The 22,843-nt window shown below is 48.5% G+C and overlaps 1 protein-coding gene across 33 annotated transcripts in view; it reads left to right on the plus strand.

Annotated features, from left to right (window-relative positions):
- The window catches only part of NFASC (neurofascin), a 203,540-nt gene that overhangs the window by 99,323 nt on the left and 81,374 nt on the right, over window positions 1-22,843 (plus strand). For 32 of the 33 annotated variants that reach the window (XM_032288900.1, XM_032288912.1, XM_032288902.1 and 29 more), the window contains exon 2: window positions 1,588-1,696. The exons of the other annotated variant lie outside the window; for it this stretch is intronic. In XM_032288900.1, the coding sequence (XP_032144791.1) occupies window positions 1,588-1,696 (109 nt within the window). The remainder of the gene's footprint in view (window positions 1-1,587; window positions 1,697-22,843) is intronic. 33 annotated transcript variants of the gene reach the window in all.

Below are 22,843 nucleotides of genomic sequence, written 5' to 3' on the forward strand. Positions count from 1 at the left end.
CTCTTGTTACCCAGGCTGGAGTGCAATGGCGTGATCTCGGCTCACCGCAACCTCCGGTTCCTGGGGTTCAAGCAATTCTCCTGCCTCAGCCTCCCGAGTAGCTGGGACTACAGGCGCATGCCACCATGCCCAGCTAACTTTTGTATTTTTAGTAGAGACGGGGTTTCACCATATTGACCAGGATGGTCTCGATCTGTTGACCTCGTGATCCACCCGCCTTGGCCTCCCAAAGTGCTGATATTACAGCCCCTGTAGGTCTTTTAAAATGTATTTTATGCTTTATCATTTTATTGTCTTTTTAAAATATGTAAGCAAATGTATATATATTTTTGCATTCCTCCTCTGTTTCCTAAATAAATGGTAGCATATTAAACATTATTTTCTGTCATGTGCTTTTCACTTAACAAGAACCTTGGGGATTGTAGTCATATAGGGTATATTTTGAATAGATTCCTGGAATTGGGATTGTGGGGCCAAAGAGTAAATGCATACCTATTTAGGTAGCTATTGTCACATTCCCCTCTACAAGGGTGGACTATACCATTTTCTGCAGACACTTTTTTTTGGAGGAGGGGAGATGGAGTCTCGCTCTGTTGCCCAGGCTGGAGTGCAATGGCACGATCTCAATTCACTGCAACCTCTGCCTCCCAGGTTCAAGCCATTCTCCTGCCTCAGCCTTCTGAATAGCTGGGACTACAGCTGGGCACCACCACAACCAGCTAATTTTTGTATTTTTAGTAGAGACAGAGTTTCTCCATGTTGGCCATGCTGGTCTCGAACTCCTGACCTTAAGTGATCTGCCCTCCTCGTCTTCGCAAAGTGCTGGGATTACAGGCATGCGCCAACATGCCCAGCCTCCTGCAGACACATTTTAATGTTGCAACAAATGACAAAATGGAATATGTTATCTCTACCAAGAAAGGTTATATGTTGTTCAAAAGAACTGGACTTGAACTCCGCTAACTAATGGTCTGACCCACTCTGTCATGCCTTCTCCCCATGTTACAGATTCAGAAATTGAGTCACACGTAGGGAAGTGTCCTACTCTAAATGACATAACCAGGATTTAAAATTTGCATCTCCTGACCCTGAAATTGGATCCCCTTTCAATGTGTTATAGATTTATTTACAGTAAACTTGGTTTGCTTATCAGTAGACAGAGAAGAAAAACATGGTAGTTCTCCTAGGAAGCTAAAAAATTAAGGAGATGATTATGAGTAAGTTCTCCCCTGGTGTAACAGAGATTCTTCGAGATATAGCTTTAGTTCTTGCGGTGAATAGGGAATCAGCAATTAGACTATGGTGTCAGGGCACTAAGAAATGATCACGGATGAGAGAGCCAATCACCTTGGCAGGGTCTGTCCTGTTTTCTCTTTTTTGGTTTTGTTTTGTTTTATTTTTTGCAGAATGCTTTGAACTTCTTTGAACAAAGATGCTGTTACGCTATGCAAAACTTTACAAATGGATGTAGACAGAGATGTAATTTCCCCAGTGAATGAGCAAGCTGCAAACCACAAAGCCTTTTTTTTTTTTTTTTTCCTTTCTTAGAGTAACCCTGGGGTTTTCCTTTGTGCTTGCTTGAGACAGGTTGATTGGCTTATGTGCAATTTGGGACACTGGAGTTTTCCTTCCTTCTGCAGCCTGGAACGGAGTCTCCTCTGGTGTTGAAAGGAGGAGGCTGAATGAGGCAAAGAAGGTAAGCAGGACTTGGGCCTGGGCGTGTGTCACTGCAGGGGTGAGGGTGGGGGGACATTCCTGCCTCTTTCGCCTTCTCTTTAAGAGAAGCCTGTTTGCCTGGCCGCAGGAATCTTCTGAGAGGCATCTCCTTTCTTCTCCCCAGAGACAGAAGCCCTGAGTTGCTGCAGAACTGCATCCCAAGGTTCTCCCTGCAAGGAGGCTGCTGAGGGTAGCGTTTGAGCCTTCTTCCCTGGCAGGGACAGTCAGCCAACATTAGCGCTGGCATTGTCCCAATGTCCACCTAATAGACAAATCGGGTGACAGCTTTGTGACCCACACCCTACTTAGTCTGGGCCTCCACAACCTGGGAGCTCCTGACTGACAGCCCTGGCATATGGGGGACAGTCCGGGAATCCCTGCCCCGGGGTGGGGCACTGGGACCTGGCAGATGGACAGTTAGTTGTCCAGGCTCAGTAAGCAGCCGAGATCCGCAGCACTGAGCCCCATCCTGTGCCCAGGGTCTGCCTTGTTCCATTCTGCGTTAGATTTTACTGCCACTCCCAGCAACTCCTGTTTTACTCTCAGGCCCCAGTGGCAGGCGAGGACGAGTGACAACCGTGGGCTGCAATTTTGACAGAGCAGTAAGGGCAATAGTGACAGACTGGCCGAGGCTGCTGGGCTGGGAGGCTCTGACCTGGAGGCCTGAGCAGGGCAAGGTTGCCTTGTTCTTTGAGTTTGGGCATCTCTGCCTCATCAAAGTTTGTCTCTCTCCCTCCAACGCCCTCTCTTGGTGTCTTTTGTCCTCCCAGAAAGAGTTGGGGCTGGAGGGGGGGCATGGAGAGGGTTGAAAAGTGGAAGCTGAGAGTGCTGATGACATGGATTTGGGATCCAGTCACATCTGCTGGAATTCCAGGTCCACTGGCTTTGTGACCTTGAGAACGCTGAACCTCTGTAGGCCTCAGTTTTCTAGTTTGTACACCTTGTGGTAAAGGTTAAAGGGTAAATATATAAACAGATAAAGAGCCCTGCATGGTGCCTGGCACATAGCAGGCGTTTAGTAAGTGAGGGTTATTATGATGTCTCGTATCAGTGGCAGTTCAGATATACTTGTTTCATCAAGGCAGTTTCTTGTGTGGGCCCTTTCAGGGCTGCCATGTATCTCAGAATAGTGTCAGGTTTCAGAAACCTCCTGGGAAATCCGTCTGACCTTAGGGTATTTTCACCCTATTGTTGTTACTAACGTGGAACTTGAACATACTGACGCATAGTGTGTGTTTTGTTGGGGGCGGCAGGGGGCTGGGGGCATGCTGTTCCTTTACTACATGTGGAGGAGTGTGATTGCAGAAGCGGTGTACCAGTATATTTAAATGGGTCCGAAGTATATGTGAAACTGGACGGGGACAGAATTGGGGAGTTAGGGCAGCTCTGTGTCACTAGGTCCCCACTCTTGACACTTTCCTGTGCACCCTCCCCACTCTCTATCCCTGTCCCTCCTACACATTCACTCCGGGTAGCCTGACCAGATCCCCACCTAAGGAACCCCGGGGGCTGCCTTCTCTGATGACGGCAGTCTCACTGCCCGATGACAGATGTGGCTGCCATGGAGTCGTGTCCTGCCACCTCCTGCCTGACCAGGTTAAATTCATTCTGGCTCATACTTCTAGATACTGCGAATTAACCAGCAAAATCGACTATCAGTTCTGAGCTGAATCCTTTTAATAGTGTATCCATTTACATTAATTGTATCATTTGACTGTCAACACAATTCAGTGATATGAGCAAGGCTGCTGTCATCATCCCCATTTGATTGATGAATAAACTAAGGCTCTCTGAGAAGTTATTTCCCCCAAGATTTCACAAAACTAATTAGTGAAAGAGCCCCTGCTAGACTTGGATGCCCTGAATCCTAGACTGTTTTTCTTGCTATGACATCACACTGCCTCCTCCAGTCTGAAGCACCCACAAATCATGAAGGGGCAGCGCCTATCAAAGGACTTTCAGACACACAGAGGAACCTTAAAAAAGAAATCAGAAAGGCTGCAGAGACTACTTGCCAGCAGGACACATAGTTGTTGAGAGTACGGTAAGTTCTGAAACTAGGGAAGCTGACCCAGGTTTCTCTGGATGATGATAATAGTCATCATTATAATGATCAGCATCTCAGCAATCCCTGGGCATCAGGCACTGTGCCCTGTGCTCTGCCCTCCCACAGCAGCCCCATGAGGTAGGGCCCAATGTTACCCGTGTTTGACTGATGGCAGAGAGTAAAGTACGCAGAGGTTAAGGAACTTTCTCCATCTAAGAAAGAGCCTGGATTCGAATCCTGTAGTCCAACTCTGGTACCTGTGTGGCAAGCATTTGGGTTTGGGGCTGGTGTATGTATTTAGGGTGGCTCATTCCAAGATTCTCTGGAAACACTGCCTAGCTGTTTCGGAGCAAGTGTCCCCTGGGGCTCCAGGTGTGAGCTCTGAAACCGCCTGAGGAGGAAGCCCTCCCTTTCTCTGCCTCTCCTCCCTTTGTTGGAAGCCACTGCCATCTGGAGCTGCCCCAGGCATCTGCTCCTGCGCCGCCCCTCCCTCCTCCTCCCACCCCAGCCTGCAGCACCCTCCACACTCAGGCTTCATCTCTCCCCTTCCCTCCCGACACCCCCAGTACTTCTGCTCCCTGTCAGCTCCCATCACAGGAAGCAGACACTGGCCTTCTGATGCAAGGCGGAGAAGCCACTCAGCTTCCCCAGGCCTTCAATTTCCCAAACGGATCTATTTGGTTAATTGCACTCATTCCTGAGTCCCTCTGCCTGTCAGAGAGAAGCTGGGCTTCCTCTCTCCGGAAGCATTGGCACAGGCCCCCTCGGACAGCATGGGCCCAGGACACACAGCTGTGGATCGCTGAGGGTGGGGCCGTGGAGCTTCACTAGGAACTGTCTTCCACACCTGCTGCCCGAAACCAATTCCAGGCGCCTGAGGCAGCCCCGCTGCTTAGCCCCATTTTCCCCAGGCGCCGAGAACTATAGGGTAGGTGTGAGGGACAGGGGTGTCAACGGTGAAAGCTACTGCCCCTAATAGCTCGTGCCATTTACCTCCTTTCTGCTGCAGGGATGCAATCATTTTCTAGACCCCTCTCAGCCTTTCCTTCTGCCTCGCTAAGCCCACCTTTCCACCAGAGGCTGGGCTGTGAGGTTTGAAACAGCATGACACTGTGAGTTTCTAATAAGAGGACCATATACTCTAGCAAAGGGAGGCCCTTCCAGGGCATAAGACACCAAGGTTTCCCGCACACCACTGGAGCTGAGAGTCTTTGGTATAAGCACTCGTAGCCGCCAGCGCTTTGCAACCAGACCTCTAGACAAATGGTGCATCTTATAATCAGGAAAATCCTCGTTCTGTCTGCTGCCTCCCCCTTCTTGCTCCCACCTCCCTTCCCCCACACCTGCTGTATTTTCATATCTCCTCCAGCCTGTAGAAGCCTGCCAGGATAGCAGTTGGATCCAGACTGATGTCTGTATGGGATGTAAATGCAGAAGGCTTCAGGGAGGGAGGGAAGGAACAGGTGCTGCTCCCTCCTGCTGTCTTCGTTCTTTCCTCCCTATGCTCCCGCTTATCACATCAGAAAAGAATTTTTAAAATGCGGCCGGGGATGTGCTATCCTTGGAATATCAGCAGCTAAACCAATATTGGCGGCCGAATGGATGTCACTTCAGAAGACCCAGCTCCTTCTCTGGGGCTGACTCCAGCTGTTTGGTTTGACATCAGAGCTCATGGGACATGGGTGGAAGAAGCAGGTATGGAGTGCTTTGCTTCCAGAAACCATGGCAAAGGCAGGAGAGAGGGGAACTCAGAGAGGATTTGGCTGGCCTGGGATTTTATAGGAGCCTCCCTTTCTCTCTGGTCTAAAGTAAACAATGCCTATGCAGATAACCATCTGTTGGCTCTAAGAGTAAACAGTCATTCCTTAGCTATAGAGCCAGGGCATGGTATCTGCACAGGTGTCATCTGCGCTGTAGATCTGCAAAGTAGGCTTGAAAGTCCGTCTTCTCCAAAGCCTTATCACAAAGCAGTATACCAGCTGTAACTTGGCGGGGGAGGAAAAGGACTAATCGTTTTTTGTTTGTTTTGGTTTGGTTGTTGAGATGGAGTTTCGCTCTGTCACTGCAACCCTCACCTCCCAGGTTCAAGTGATTCTCCTGCCCGAGCCTCCCATGTGCTGAGACTATAGGTGCCCGCTACCATGCCTGGCTAATTTTTGTATTTTTAGTAGAGAAGGGGTTTCATTGTGTTGACCAGGCTGGCCTTGAACTCCTGACCTCATGATCCACCTGCCTCGGCCTCCCAAAGCGCTGGGATTATAGGTGAAGAAAGGACCAATAGTTTTTGAATGCCAACTATGTGCCAGGCCTTGGATTAGATGCCATACGTGTACATTAGCTTATTCATTTAGGAATTGTCACAGCAACCTTGTAATAAATAAGTGCATTTATCCCACTTTTAAAGACAAGAAAACAGACTCAGAGAGAGAGAATAAACCGTGGAAGACCACTAAGCAGATAAATGGCTAGGTGGGATAGAAACTCAGGTGTGTGTGGCTGCAGGTCACATGTGCCAGCTGGATTAAACACGCTTCCTTGTGAGACAAATGTCTGCCTCTTTGTCTGATACGTTTCCCCTGGTCTGCACGGCTTTCTAGTAGTTTGTCATTCACCACTGTTTATCAACCCCAGCCCTATTCCGCTTTGAGCTAATACTCGCTTCTGTGAAGGGCCAAAGAAAAAGCAAAAGGCTCTTCCTTTCCCCCAAGAAGCTCATAATCTGGTTAACGGATTGAAAGTGGTCTCTTTTCCCCAACCCAGCGTTCTTCGGCTATAGTCTTGCCCCTCTTTTTTTCCCCTGCTCGAGCTCAGCCTTATAGTTAGAATCTTATAGATTTTAGCAATCACTTGTTATGGTTTTCAAATGGCTTTAGGACTATGGTCTGTTGAAACTAGACTTGCAATCCCCCAAGTCGAGGACAGAATAAGCAGTTTGATTTGAGTGATGTCATGAGCAGATGTGTCCAGGTGCTGGGTCCTCAGATGGACAATGGTCTGAGATTTCAAATAGACACCTCACTCAGGGAGCCTGGCAGGGTCCAGGAGGAGGAAGCTGGTATTTAAAATAAGGATGGATTGTGGGGTTGCACAGATATCTTTTGGGAAAGCTGCTCCAAGAGGGAGGGAGAGATTTCTGGCCATTCTAGAGCCACCTTCCCTTTGTACAGCATTTTATAATTTACTGTGGCGATAGAGACCAGTTTGTGACTTGCTCGAGGTGATATACAAGAACTTAGCCCTAGATCTTTTTTTTTTAATTAACCAATCTTCAATGAGTACAAATCCCCAAACCTAATTATTCCTAAAACTTTTTACTTCAATCAACAAATTTTTACAATCTTCCTAATAAATCTTAAAGGTTTTAGCAATCACTTGTTTGGTTTCATTAGTAAACTTAGTTCATTTAATTCCTTAGAGCATTTGAAACTCTATGTGTAAATTTATCTATTTTCCTTTTCAAAGTATCACAGTTTTTTTCTAACAAAGCCTTCCAAGTCCTTATGTAATTCCTTTTTCATATACATATATATATATATATTTTTTTTTTTTTTAAGGGGGAGAGAGGGTCTCACTCTGTTGTTCAGGCTGCAGTGCAGTGGCACAATCTCAGCCCACTGCAGCCTCAACTTCCTGGGCTCAAGTGATCCTCCCACCTCAGCCTCTTGAGTAGCTGGGACCACAGGCACATGCCACCATGCCTGGCTAATTTTTATAGTTTTTGTAGAGATGGGGTTTTTCTGTGTTGCCCAGGCTGGTCTTGAGCTCCTGGACTCTAACAATCCACCCAACTCTGCCTCCTAAAGTGCTGGGATTACTGGCGCAAGCCACAGTGCCCAGCCTTATTAAAATTTTTAAATGAAAGCTTTATTGAGATACAATTCACATTATACAATTTACTATGTAAATTGAATTCAGGCTGGGTGCGGTGGCTCAGGCTTATAATCCCAGCACATTGGGAGGCCAAGGCAGGTGGATCACTTGAGGTCAGCAGTTCGAGACCAGCCTGGTCAACATGGTGAAACTCTGTCTCCACTAAAAATGCAAAAATTAGGTGGGGTTGGCACTGGATGCCTGTAATCCCAGTTTCTTGGGAGGCTGAGGCAGGAGAATTGCTTGAACCCGGGAGGCAGAGGTTGCAGTGACCCGAGACTGTGCCACTGCACTCCAGGCTGGATGACAGAGGGAGACTCTGTCTCAAAAATAAGTAAATAATACAATTCAGTGATTTTTATGCCCCTAGACTTGGGCAACCATCATCACAATGGATTTTAGGACATTTTTATCAGCACTTCCAGCCCTTACAAGAATCTATGCCATAAGTCACTCCTCTTCCCCACCTCCACCTCCAGCCCTAGGCAACCACCGCTCTATTTTCTACACATTCGCCTATTCTGGACATTTCATATAAATGGAATCATACAATATGCGGTCTTTGTGTCTGGCTTCTTAGCAAGATGTTTTGAGAGTTCGCCACATCAGTACTTCATTTCTTTTTGTGGCTGAGTGATATTCCTCTGTGTGGGTATACTGCGTATTGCTTGTTCAATCACTGGGGCATAGGGTAGCTCTGTGTTTAACCTTCTGAAGAGCCCTAGACTTTCTAACACTAATTCCAAGGCCCCCTTGCTGGACTTCTACCTTCCGCTCCTTACTTTCTCCCACCCTTGGGGACCTGTCACACAAGATTATCACCCACCACCCCACCATCCCCCTCCCTCTGACCACTCCTCTGTAATGACAGAGCCCCTGGAGACAGCTGCCGCCTGACGCCTTGATACCCCACGCCTTCTCTACCCATTTGTGGGGAGAGGGGGTTGGGGGAACTTCACAAGACTCTCCCTCCAGCTGTGAAGAAGGATGTGTGTCTAATTGCTGTGAAAACTTCCTCCCCAGGGGAGCAGACGAGGCAAGTGAGAAGCTGGGTTCTTGAACTGTAGAGAGGTGGAGGCTCTTCTCCGTGGTGGTGGGGTCAGAATTCTTCCCCAGAAGAGAGTTCGCTTCTTGCTTTTCAGCAGGTGGAGACTGGCAATACCCCCTAGCATTAACACCTTAACTTCTGTTTTCTTTACATCCTGTTTTAGCTGCTGATCTTTATATGGCAGGAGACTGGTCAGAGCTGTCAGTGACTAGCAGGGCCAGGGAGTAGGGCCTGCATACATCCACTCACAGATAATCCACAAATCTCATTTAAGCAAGTCCTCCACAGGGTATTGGGTCCGCTAATCGGGAGGGTATAGTGACTACATTTGTGCATCTTTTCCACTTCATGCATGTGTCCTAGTCCTGCCCCCAGAGCACAAATAGGCAAGCAGTAATGAGGAAGAAATCCACAGCCCCAAAGACCCATAGAGTGTTTGGCTGGATTGTAGCATCAGTGATGTCCTCCCCAATGTAGCCCGTGACTGCCAGTCTGTGTGGTGTGTGTCAATGGCAAAGCCGGGCTGTAGACCAGGGACACCTGTCCACCTTGGGCTTGCTGTGCCAGGCTGCAATGTGCCAAGCCCCAGTTAGTTGGCCTTGGGTCGAAGAGGCAGCGTGAAGCAGCACCCACACTTTCTCCATATATAGGGACATAAATATAAGGACGTGCTTGCAGTGTTGTGGTAGTAGGGGAAAAGTAAAGAAAACCCATTTAAAGGTCCGTGACAAGTGGATGGTTAAAAGATGTGTGGCAGTCCCACACGATGTCATTACAACAAGAACACAAACGTCTCTGTGTCCAAGCTGTATGGCTTGATAACCCAACTGGTTATGGTGTGGCCGTGAGATGCAGGCACCTCCCACCCGAGCAGCGGCTGCACTTTATTGGTGGGTTCAGGCTTCTCGTGGGGCTCTGGTCCCGCTGGTGGCTTATGAATAACATGGTGCCTCATAAAGCACTTTGGCCCCTCGAGAGCCTGGTGTGAACACGAGGTTTTCACTGGCTCTTCACAGTAGTCACCTGGAGGGAAAAGTCCCTTCCCCCTTTCTTCTTTCCCAACCCTTCCCTCTTCCCCAGCTTAATAATAGCCAAGATGTTTAGGTTTCAACCTATAGATTAGTTCCAAGTGTTGAGCAGGAAACAGCTGTTTTTCAGCCAAATCCCTAATCCTAAAACCAGGTGTCCCCCTCCACTCCCTTCCCAGGAGGGAATCAGGACCACCTGATACCATTTTCCCCCATCCCCCTGGCCTCTGTGAACTTAGCCGAGGCAGGGAGAGGCGGGCTGGGCCTGCTGAGTGCTATCAATGCTTAAACACACAGCCCCTGACTCCCACAGATCTCTCCCCCTGACAATGAAAGGGAGCCAGGCGTGAAACACAGCCACTGAGCAGATGGAGACCACCCCCCTCCAACCCTGAGGAGGGAGGAGGGGAAAGCGGGGAGTCAAATCCCATATACAAGGTTTCCCGGGCTAAGTGAAAATTCTAGAAGACCGACTGGTCAACCCCACACCAGCCAGGAAGCTGGGTTTCTCTCCCTGAGTGTGGGGGAGGCCGAGGTCCTGAAGCAGGCGGGTGAGTGCCTTCCTCTGCCGCCAAGTCCTGCCCTGGAGAGTTTGGTAGTTAACTGCCTCTTCCATAAGAGAAGACTGACTTTCTTAGAAGATGCTGAGACATGGGGTCATTTCGTCTAGGGTAAAGAAGGAGATATGGTGAGATGTGATTTTGTGGCAGGTGCTCCCTGGGGAGTGGGAGCCGGGGAGTCCCTCCCTGCCGCTTCCCCTCCTAATCTTATTTTCCTCCAGAGATCCCTCTTTCTCCACTTGCTTGGTGTTCTGTCTCCCTGGGACAGGCTAGGCATCAACAGGGGACAGTTAGAGTTTCCTAGGAGACGCATAGCCCTGGCCTTCAGATGCCTGTGAGCTGGAAGGGAGGAGCACGGCTGGGTCACCATCTGTTGCAGCGTTCCTTCATTGGCATGGCAGAGATGGCAGAGTGGTGGCCATGGGGATCGGAGGGCAGGAGGGGAGGCGGGGGATGGCGGCCCTCAGTCATGCCCAGTCGATCCCTGTGCTGAAGGCAAATTTCAGAACCCAGTGCAGCTAGCCAGAGCCTCAGGATGAAAGAGAAAGGAAGAGGCTGACAATGGAAGTGCTGGCAATGCCTGCGGTATCTGAATCCCTCGATTCTGAGAGTCTGTGGAGTGGAGCAAATAGGGTGACATTGAGTGTGGCCCTGACAGGTCAGACAGAGAGCTCTGAAAGTTGGAGCAGGGGGGGATTAGAGAAAGAAAGATGAGCATGTCTGCTGAGCAGAGGCAGGCTCTGCTATAGAAACAGGCTGCTGGTTAGATGCTATTGTTAGGTTATTGCTGCTGTTGTTATTACTCAGGCTTATCCCATGTTAACGGATCTATCCCATGTTATAGCAACCAAGGATTTATTATACTGATTCATTGATGAGCTATTAAAACATCTCCCAGTGATAGGAAGTATCTGATAGGATAGCTGTCACGAGTATTTATTGTACTGTCTCAGGGGAGACAAGACATGGACTCTGAGCTTAACCTCAAAGTCTGATGCAGGAGATGGATTTGGGAATAAATGAATCCCATGGGGCAGGAGGAAATGACCGCTGGAACAGAGCATGGGGCATGCTATGAAGCACAAGAGAAATTGCCACCTACTTTCAGTGGGAAGGTGGGGACCCTGTCGTGGAGGGATGGCCTACTTAGGGCCTTGGCGAAAAGGGAATTTGCACTGTGGAGAAGGAAGAGAATAGCATTTCTGGCATCACCAAAGTGGGAGCAGGGATGGCAAGACGTGCAGAAAGCACATGGCCTGTACAGGGTGGTCCAAGGCCTGGAGGCTGGTGTGGGGATACAGGAGGGCAGATGCTGGAGGAGGAGAAGCCACACAGGGGTCAGGAGCTGGGTCAGACAGGGGCTTGAGAGCTGCTCTGAGAAGGCAGATGTTATCCCTCAGATTCCTGGATAACTTTTTCTGCCAAAGACAAATGTGATAGAGGCTAGGCCCAGGCAGGACACACTGACTCTTTATTCCTTAAGAAAGGAAAAGAAAAAACAGAATATGAATGAGAATGTAGTTATTATAGTGTTAATAACCTGAGCTGCTCGGCAAACATTATTACTTTGTATTAGGAACAAATTTATTGACAAATACATATGATCATCAGTTCCAACTCAAAGAACCTGCAGCCTGTCCACCTGGAGCCCTGCATCCCGATGAGGGATAAACCTGAGCTCTTTTCAGATCTCTCGTGTACCCACATACATACTCCTCGGTTTTGTGTGCCTCTGTATCCTCCTATTTGCATTCCTCTCTCTCTGTCCTGAACAAGTTGTTTCCAGGCAGCTATAGTAATAAGCCCTGCTGCATTTTTTTTAATCCAATGAATGGCTGAGTTTTGCATTGGCTCCGTTGGGCTTTTATTATCTCTTTGTTCCCCTACAACTTCCTGTGGCAGTGATGTGCCAGTGTATTTCTATGTTGGTCCTTGTAGTACTATTCTAGTCATTTGATTAGAGCGCTAATTGCTGGCTCCAGGCCTTGGTAGCGGTAATCTATTGCTGTATCCCTAGGCAGTAATTCAGGAGCACAGCCTTGGGATACCTGCAGAACTGTTTTATTCATGGCTCTGAGCCATTTCACACTGAATATATTCTCTTCCTTGCTTGTGATTCCCTGCACCCCATGACTACCAGACTTGCTCTCCCTTCTGTATTCCTGGTGTCAATTAGTAGAGTCATCCTAGTCCAATTTCCCAACTTAGAAACGTCGATGCTATCCTTCTTCTTGCATCTACTGCTAGTCAGTCATCAGGTCCTATTCTAACACAAAAATTGTCCTCAGCAGGCTTTGGAGACCATGAAACCATCCTTCTATCATGAACTCCCCTTTTCTCTCTCACTCTGCCCAGGGCCACCTATGGAATCTGGAAGAAGGCAAGTGAAGTGGAGTGGGAGAGGAGGCGTGGGCAGAGCAACCCACCCTGGGCTTCATTCCCAGAATAAGGAGATACTATAAGGCAGAGTGTGGCCTGCAGCTAAGCCCCAGACCAGCCCTTGACAGGCAGAATATAGGCCTCCTTTGGGTTAGGTTGACCCTATACTCAGAGAAAACATAAAGGTCTTGCTTTTAGTGAAGTAACTGGAGCTTGTCAGAAAGCAATGCAATAAGAAAAAAGTAAGAACAGTTTTATGTTCCTGTGCAGTATTTCAGTTAGTTCTTATAACAACCATCTGAAAAAGTCAGTAATGCAGTAACATGTATTTCCATTCTTGAGATTTTTTTAAAGGCTTGGAAAACAAGATATTTATCAAAGGTAAGTGGCAGGATTGAAACCTTTACCTGGATCTTCTAGTCCACACATATTCCTTGCCGGGGACTATGCCGACCACTGGCACACAAGAATGAACAGGGCATGGCGTCAGCCTCAAGAATTTCATGAACATTGACAGTTTTTGCAAAAGGCATTGAAAAAAAAAAAGAAGAATTTCGCAAAGTGGGGAGAAAGATTAAGCCAGAAGTTAGCAAACTACAGCCTATGGGCCCGGTCCAGACCAATACCTGCCTGTTTCCATCAATACAGTTGCACTGGAACAGGGACAGGCCTGTTCACTCACTGTCTGTGGCTGCTTTCACACTGTGAAGGTAAAGTTCAGTAGTCGTGACAGACACTGCATGCCTCACAAAGCCAAAAACAGTCACTATCTGAACGTTTACAGATGTTTCCCACCCTTAGTTTAAACATAGTTTTACGGCAGTGTGCCCCATGCCCCGGAGCGGCAGGTTTGTGGTAGAGCGGCACCACGGGAACACAGGATTCTTCCCTTGGCCATAGGTGTCTGAGCAGAGTCTTGAAGACTGAGTAGGAATTGATCACATGCAAGGAGGAAAGGCCCTTCTGGGCACAGGGGATCACACATGTAAGGTATGGAGGCACAGACGGTGTGGTGCAGCATGCAGTTAAAAAGCATTTGGGGTTGGGTTGTTGGGTTGTCAGGTTGTCGCTCCTCCTGGAGAGACCTGCAGGAGCCTGATCTCCAAAAACCTTGAGTGCTGCACTCGGAAGTACGGGTCTGATCTTACAGATTAACGGGATGATATGGACGGGTTTTCAGAGGTGCACTGACACGATCAAATGAGGGGTTAGAAAAGTCACTGTAATAGCAACATGGAGAGTGGACTGGATGAGGAGACCGCCGGGAGGTTATTGCCATAGTGTGTGAGACACGTATGTGACAGGCGAGATGAGGAGAGTGTGCGGAGACGGGAGTCAGCAACACTGGGAGGCAGGCAGTCCGAGGGCCTTGGTGCCTGGGTGCGGGCTGTGGAAGGGGTGGGTTGTAAGGGCGATTCCCAGGTGTGTGGCTTGGATGACTTGAATGGGTTCCACCAACAAAGATGGAGAATGGAGATGGGGACATATGACCCTAATGGAGACACTGAATTTGAGGCAAAAGAAGAGAATCCAACCTTGCGATCAGTGCCGCCATGGAGGGTATAAATGCCAGACCCAAGAGGGGGTCTCAAAGTGATGTCTCAGAGGCCAGGGAAGAAAGAATGTTAGGATGGATGGATTCGCTAGCAATTTCCAGTGCCTCCAGAAGGTTTGGGAAAATAAAGACTGAGAACACTAGATTCTGCCAGTGGGAGGTCAAGGGAGGAGAGTTAGAGGAGTACGAGGAGTGAATGGGAAAGGAAGACGCCAAAAAAAAACAAAAATAAGCTTTCAGAAGAGAAGAGATGGAGAAAAAAATCCAACTATGCATATATATAGGGAGGCTGTGGGTTACAGGGAAGGATCTTTTTGTTATGAGAGAGGCTGAGCATGGTGGCTCACGCCTGTAATCCCAGCACTTTGGGAGGCCAAGGTGGGTGGATCACCTGAGGTCACGAGTTCGAGGCCAGCCTGGCCAATACGGTGAAACCTTGTCTCTACTAAAAATACAAAAATTAGCCAGGTGTGGTCGCAGGTGCTTATAATCCCGGCTACTCAGGAGGCTGAGGCAGGAGAATCGCTTGAACCTGGCAGAGGTTGCAGTGAGCCAAGATCACACTATTGCACTCCAGCCTGGACGACAGAGTGAGACTCCGCCTCAAAAAAAAAAAAAAAAGAGATGAGAGAAACTTGAAGATGTTTCTCTGCTGAAGCAGAGAGGCAGTTGAGAAGAGTTTGGAAGTTCTGGAGAGAGTGGAATTTCATGGTCAAGGGCAGATCCATGCGGAAGCCGGGGCTGGGTCCAGGTGGAGGTGGGCAGGAGGAAGGATGCTTTTTTTATTACAGTAAGTAGAGGCAAAGGAAGCAGGCATCAACCAGCATTCTAGGGGCATTTCTGATTCTGACAGCACAGCCAGTTGCGATGATAGAAAATTCAACTCTAATTGGCTTACAAATTAAAGAGAATTGTTAATGTGTATGTAATTAAAAACCCACAGTAAGGCTTGTTTCAGGAAATGCTCAATCAGTAACTCAAAGAAGGACACGAAGGATTCAGTCTTCCTATGTCTTCTCTCTGCCTTCTGGGTTATCCTCAGATTCCTCATGGAGACCCCCATTCCCACCCCCAACAGCTCCAGCCTGTCCTCTTACTGAAGATGACCACAGGGTCTTTTTCAGAAGAGAGGAGAAACTCCTCTTTCCTAGAGGTCTCAGCAGAAGTCTTCATGAATCACATGGCCGCTTGCTGGAATAGATGCCCGTTCCTAAACCAGTTGTGGTGGTGACAGCTAGGGGATGGTAACTGGCTTAAACTAATCAGGGCCCAGCACTGGAATTGGTGTAGGATTGCTCTGAGAAAGGAGTAGAGATGAATTCCTCAAAGAAAAACATGGGCACTGTGGATAAGAGGAGGATTGTGTGGGTGCTGGCTAGACACCCAATAAATGTGCACTAGGGTTCTCTGTGTGCTGGACATTGTGCAGGTTGAACGGGACACTGTCTTAGCCTCAAGGAACTCATGGTGCAGGTGGGGAAACAGACAACTGACACTGAAATCTGGCACTCATGATAGTGAGTATATTCCAGGATGCTCTCAGAGCACATAGGACGAGGACCTAATCCAGCCTTGGTGGGAAGGGATGGTGCCGGGAAACCAAGGGAGGCTTCCCAGAGGAGGTAGCACCCGACCTGAGCCTGGAAAATGGCAAAGAATTAGGCAGACCAAGGAGACCAGCAAAGGCAGACTAGAAAAGAAGAGTGATTGACATAAAGACAGAGTGGAAGTAAACAAAGGCCATCCACGTGAGAACAAGCAGAAGCTATTTATTCAGAGCTTGCTACAGCAAGGGAGTCAGCCACCATCACCTGCATTTGACAGAGACTCAAAGGCAGGCAGGGGAGTGGGAAGGCTTTGCCATGAGTGACAGGAAGGCTCCAGATGTGTCTGGGAAACGAGATGGGCTAATTAGAAGTAGGCATCTTACGTGATTGGTTTAGGAACATATTTGGCTTTCCTGGTCAGTTCTGAGTTGAAAGTGGCAGCAAGAAATAGGGGAGCCGACAGCACCGAGCAAGCCTGACCGTTCTGGGCTGGGTGCTGCAGAGCTTGTGGGTCAGGACTGCACAGTCATCTAGGGTCTGATCTGTTCAGTCTCCATGGGATGGGTGAGGGTGAGAGCGCAGGGACTATTCCTGAAACTAGAAATAGTTCAATGTATGTAGGGGTGATCCAAAATGGGATAGGGGAAGATGAGACTGGGCACCCGAGCCCTCAACACAAATGCAAAGGCTAGTGTGGAAAGCCGGGGGGTTTTCCAAGGCCAGCCCTGCAGCCTTAGCCTGGTGTGTCTCACTGGTTCCTTGCCACTGCCCCCATGCGTCATGGCCACTGGGCACAGGGTGTTTGAATGTGGAACGTTAGACTGCTGCACGGGGTTTCCTGTCCCTTCCTCCCACACTGTCTTTGTCAGTCACTCTCCTTTACTGTTGTTCTTCTTCCACTCAACAGTCTTTTCTTCAAATAAAGCCTTATGCAAAACCCCATTGTAAAAACAGTGACTGTTGGCGGCTCTGGGGAGAGTGGGGTGGATGGTCCTGAATCCCACCTGCTCTCCTCCCGCCCAATCCTCCTTGGAGAAGGCCCCTGAGTCACTTTCGGAGAACCCACCAGCTCCTCTGGACCCAATGTGAAAACCCAGCACTAACAGATCCTTTTTTTTTTTTTGAGAGACAGATTCTCACTCTGTTACCCAGGCTGGAGTATAGTGGCATAATCTTGGCTCACTGAAACCTCCACCTCCCAGGTTCAAGCAATTCTCCTGCCTCAGTCTCCCCAGTAGCTGGAATTACAGGCATGTGCCCCCACACCTGGCTAATTTTTGTATTTTTAGTAGAGATGGGATTTCATTATGTTGGTCAGGCTGGTCTCAAACTCCTAACCTCAAGTGATCTACCCACTTCAACCTCCCAAAGTGCTGGGACTATAGATGTGAGCCACCGTGCCCAGCATTAACAGGTTCTTAAGAAATCTTTAGCTCTGTCCTCAACCCTCTGAGTGTTTTATGCTTTACTCCAGAAGTGGCCATGAGGCTGGCTGTACAGACTAGGGGTCTTGTTGAAAGAGTATGGGGTGTCTGGGTGTGCAGGGTGTGGGCTGGCCTCACTCAGAGGCTGTGGCCTCCCTGCTTCCAACCTGGCCCATCGACATTCCGCCCTCCGTGTGGCAACCAGAGTGGTCCTTACAAGCAAATCTCACCACGTCACTCTGGCTTCAAACCTTGCAGCCGCTTCCTGTCATGCTTAGAATGTGCTTTAAGCTCCTTCCTTTGGCCTTCAGAGCTCTCCATGAGCATGCCCTGGACTTTCTCTCTCTGACCGTGACTTGTTCTGTTCTTCTCCCTGTGCGTTCCAAGCTCCAGCCACGTTTGCGTCTCTCAGTTTCTTGCATGGGCCAATGTGATTCTTGCCACAGGACCTTTGCACAAGCAGCTCTTCCTGCCTGGATGCTTTTCTGACCTGTCTTTGCAAGGTTAGCGCCTTCTTACCATTCAGGTCTTGCTCAGATGTCAGCTTCTCACAGAGAGGCCTTTCTTGACCACTTATTTCACTTTATCACATCTCATCAATCACTACTGTGGCTTCTTTCTTTAAAAAAAAAAAAGACTTTTAGAGCAGTTTTAGGTTCACAACAACATTGAGCAGAAGGTACAGAGAGTTCCCATGCACCCCATCTCCTACATGCACAGCCCCTCCATTATCAACATTTTCACCATACTGACATGTGCGTTACAGTAGATGAACCTACGCTGACACATCATTATCACCCACGGTCCACAGTTTATGTTAGGGTTCACTCTTGGAGTTTGTGAGCTTGGACAAATATGTAGTGGCAGATATCCACCATTATGGCATCATACGGAGAAGTTTCACTGCCCTAAACACCCTCCTCTGTGCTCTGTCTATTCATCCCCCAACCCGCACCCCTGGCAATCACAGATTTTTTTATGATCTCTATAGTTTTGCCTTTTCCAGAACATCTGCATGGCTGTACCCACACAGTGTGCAGCCTTTTCAGATGGACTTCCTTCACTTAGTGGTGTGCATTTCCTCCATGTCTTTCCATGGCTTGGTAGCTAACTTCTTTTGGGCACTGAGTAATATTCCACTGGATGGACTTCCATTTCTCCATCCACTGATGGGAGGATGTCCTGGTTGCTTCTGGGCTCTGGAAATCACCAGCAAAGCTGCTAAACATGCGTGTGCAGGTGGGTTGTGTTTCCTCGGTTGCACTTACTGCCACTTGATTTTTTGTTTGACATTTATTTATTGTCTTCCCTGCTGGGATGTGAGCTCCATGAGAGTAGAGGGGCTTTGTCTCTCGCCCATGCATGTGTTCTCTGTAATAATGCCTGCCGCCCAGCCGGCTATGTGAATGAATGCCTGCCGACTGCAACCCAGGGTCTGAGATGGCTTCCGCTCCAGGAGGCGAAGAGCTGCCAGCTGAGCCGTGTCTCGGCGCTGCCAGTCTTCTTTCCCTGTCACCTCAGATGTGTTGTGACCACCAGGACAGCCTGCCCAGAATGCGGCTGTGGGAATGTGAGGAGCTCCCGATGGCGACAGCTTGTGGAAGCCACGGGCATCTCATCCATCTGCCAGGGACGGCTTGTGGAATCAAAGGGGCCCCCAATATGGTGAAAGAAACCAGAGCCCAGAAGAAAAGGGAAACCAGAAAAGCGGGCTGACTGTGGATGCATCATCGTTACAGCTACTTACTACTCACATTGGTAATGTCCTGGAGGTGGACAGAATGCTTCCTCATCCCTATGAGCTCAAACCCACTCCGGGGCAGCAGCTGACATTTTTTGAGTGTTTACTCTGTGCCCCATGCTTTGCCAAGTGCTTTACGTGGGAACTGTGTGATAAACCCTCACAGCAGCCCTCTAGGATGGGCACTATTGTTATCCCCATTTTTCAGATGATAAGTACAAAGCTTCCAAGCTTCAGTGCTGGCCCAAGTCCCGCCACCCGGCACTTTTAAGTGGGAAGTGGCCTGAAACCCAGGCGGTCTAACCATGCAGCCAGTGCTCTCGAAGTAGACAAGACCCCACCACGCCCAGAGGTCTTCTAACCAGGCGGATCCTTAGCAAACTTACCTGTGTGCCATCTCAGACATGTTGAATCTGAATTTCACCCAAGCCTTGCAAATTTAAAGGCCTTGTGTTCGGGCAGGTTGCCCACATGTATGGACCATCCCTGTCTACGATAACAGGTTCTAAGGGCATTAGAAAACAATCTACGGCCTGATTTGGCCCCTGCCAAAAGTTTGAGGCCCTGGGAATCTGCATGTTGAAAGAGTGACTCTGAAAAGCATCCAGCCTCCCTCCTACGTGGGAATGTTGTCAGTAACATGCCTCACCAGTGCCACTTGGAGTTTTTGTGAAACAGTACTTACCATGGCAGAGCATTTTACCTTTAGGTAGCTCTAGTCTCTTTTCTTCCTGTGGGGGTGTGTGTGTGTTTGTGTCGGCGGGGAGGGAGAGGGGATTGGAGGGCCTCAGATATACAAGAGCTAAGTTCGTCACGTTCTCCAGAACTTAGTCTACGATCCGTCCATACAGGAGTTCTTTCTTTATTGTATTTTTGTTCCTTTCTGCACTCTTTCCCTGCCCCCTGCAATGAGCCCTCCTCTCATGTATTTTCTGTCCTTACAACCTGCCTCTTATTTTACTATACATAAAAGGATCCTTCAAACATATCATATTTAGAGTATGTTTAATTTTCACGAATGGTATTGTGGCATGGCTATGTTTATGAGACAATTCTTCCGGTGTCTCAAAGAAGCAGCTGCCTCTCTGAAACATCCTCGTATTTGGTCCTGGCTTTGTCCCTGTGGAACTAAACAGAAAAAGTCGACACTTTCTCGCAGCATGTGAATTCAATCACGGCGGCCCGTCTTCTTCGGGCTCAACCTACCCCCTCTCCTCTACTTTCCCTCCTAGGATATGGAAGTTTCGTGGTCCTCCCCAGGATGATCTCACTAGAACCAACCACCCCCGAATCTGGAGGTTGCACTTCTCTGCACCTAGGCAGTCACCTCTGGTGTGGTTGGAAGGGCAGGCGAGGAACCTGAGAGGCAGCATGACTGAGCCATACGGCAAGACTGTGCAATGGCTAAGGTCTGGATTGGATTGCGGACTGGACTGCTGTAGGCTAGCAAGCCTGTCCCTTTCACCTTTCTTCCTGGTCATCAAGACAGGGGAACTGTAAGCCTTGCTGATGTGGAAGTACCTTCAGGCAGGGCATCTCTGCCCTCACTCTGTGTTGGGTTCTTTGAGCTCAGTACTAGAACTCTCATGCCCAGAAAGATGGTGGGTTCCCCCTTCCTTTGACTTGGATGGAAATTTCCTCAGAATGGATGGAAGAGTTGCAAGTCATGTGCCTGTCTTCCATGCTGAGTGAGCCCAGCCTGGGGAGCTCAGGGCCCCTATATGCTCACATCAAATAACCTGCCCTCTTCATCCTCTGCCCCAACTTTATGAGCACATAATGGAGACCCATGTTATACTTTTGTAAAATCGAGATGAAACATAAACCACTTTAAAGTACACAACTCAAGGTCAGGTGCCGTGGCTCACACCTCTACTCCCAGAACTTTGGGAGGCCAAGGCAGGTGGATCACCTGAGGTCAGGAGTTCGAGACCAGCCTGGGCAACATGGTGAAACTCCATTTCTACTAAAAATACAAAAATTAGCCTTGTGTGGTGGCACATGCCTGTAATCCCAGCTACTCGGGAGGCCGAGGCACAAGAATCACTTAAACCCAGGAGGCAGAGGCTGCAGTAAGCCGGGATCATGCCACTGCACTCCAGTCTGGGCAGCAAAGTGAGACTCTGTCTCAAAAATAAATAAATAAAAAGTGCACAATTCAGTAGCATTTGGTCCATTCACAATGTGTACAACCACAACTCTATCTAGTTCTAAACATTTGCATCTCAAAAGGAAACCTCATGCCCATTAACCAGTTACTCTTCTCCCTTCCCCTCTGCCTCTGGTCACCAGAGACAATCTGCATTTTGTCTCTATGTATTTATCTGTTCTATAGATAAGGCCCAGACATGTCTTATCTGTGGGATCATTCCATGTGGTCCTTTGTGCATGGTTCTTTCACCAAGCGTGTTTTCAGGATTCATCCATGTTGGAGCATGTCAGTATTTAATTCCTTCCTGTGGCTGAGTCATATTCTAGGGCATGTACATTCTGGAATTTATTGGTTCATCCCAGAGAGGACGTCTGGGCTGTGTCCACCCTCTGGCTGCTGTGCGTGACACTGCTGTGAACACTCATGTACATGTCCTTGTTCGATGCCTGTTTTTAATCCTTTTGCGCATATACCTTAAGAGCAGAATTGCAGAGTCATATGGTAATTTTATGTCTAACTTTTTGAGGAACTGCCAAGCTATACGTTTCTTCTTTAAATAGCAACCTTACTCTGGTACTTTTCCTGTACATCAAAAGACAGAGAAAAATGGGTGGAAAATCCCTGGACTAACAGTCAAGACACCAGGTTCTTTTTTAGCTTTGCCACTAACCAGCTGGGTAAACTCAAACCAGTCACTTCCTTTCCCTGGGCTATTGTTCCTTCATCTGAAAAGAAAGGAGATTGTATAAAACTGGTGTTATTTAAATTCTCTTTCTCTTGTAAGATTTTTTTTTTTTTTGGAAAAAACTGGGTTCCAGAGAGGAAAGAGGGAGGTAATTGCTGCACAGCTAAATGTGATTATCTTGAGATTCTTTTTCTACTCTGTTATTAAATAGTGAATTTTAAATGTCCAGTACAATTGGGCTTTTTTTTCTTGCCAATGTGTAGCTTGTTTAATGAATAGCTTCTGGCTTCCTAGTTCTACCAAGATTCCCAAAATAAAATACCCTTCCCTTTCCCATCACTTCCTACTGCTTGGCAGCGCCTAAACCGAACATGGTGGTCATGGAGCCCGGATGGGAGCCATCCCCACTGTCCCTGCTGCGCCTTCCCCTAGCGCAGGTTCCCTCAGCATGAAGGGTTCAGCTGCCTAATCTGAGTCTGGTCCCTGAAGATGTATAAGCCAAGGAGAGATATTAGTGGATTCTTTCTGTGACAGTGCAAGGACCATCTTGGAGAGTTGGGAAGATGAACCAAGACCTCCTGCGATGCCTTCTAGCCAGCGGGTTCCTCCTTGGGAAATTTTCTGCTCACTTAACCCTCTTCCAGTTTATTGGTTTCCTCTCCAGAAAGCAGCGTCTGTGTAGGGATGGATTTTTTTCTTTCACTAATTAGTAGCCTTCACAGTATGCCACCCAGGTCCACAGCATGTGCTCTCCTGCGCCGCCTGGTGGTTTTCTGGGGAAACGTGAGGTTTTAAAAAACATGATGGTCCAGCCGGGCGCGGTGGCTCAAGCCTGTAATCCCAGCACTTTGGGAGGCCGAGGCGGGTGGATCACGAGGTCAAGAGATCGAGACCATCCTGGTCAACATGGTGAAACCCCGTCTCTACTAAAAATACAAAAAATTAGCTGGGCATGGTGGTGCGTGCCTGTAATCCCAGCTACTCAGGAGGCTGAGGCAGGAGAATTGCCTGAACCCAGGAGGCGGAGGTTGCGGTGAGCCGAGATCGTGCCATTGCACTCCAGCCTGGGTAACAAGAGCGAAACTCTGTCT

The sequence above is a fragment of the Sapajus apella genome, unplaced genomic scaffold (assembly GCF_009761245.1).
Source record: "Sapajus apella isolate SASKATOON/1434 unplaced genomic scaffold, GSC_monkey_1.0 scaffold22, whole genome shotgun sequence".
NCBI classification, from domain to species: Eukaryota; Metazoa; Chordata; class Mammalia; order Primates; family Cebidae; genus Sapajus; species Sapajus apella.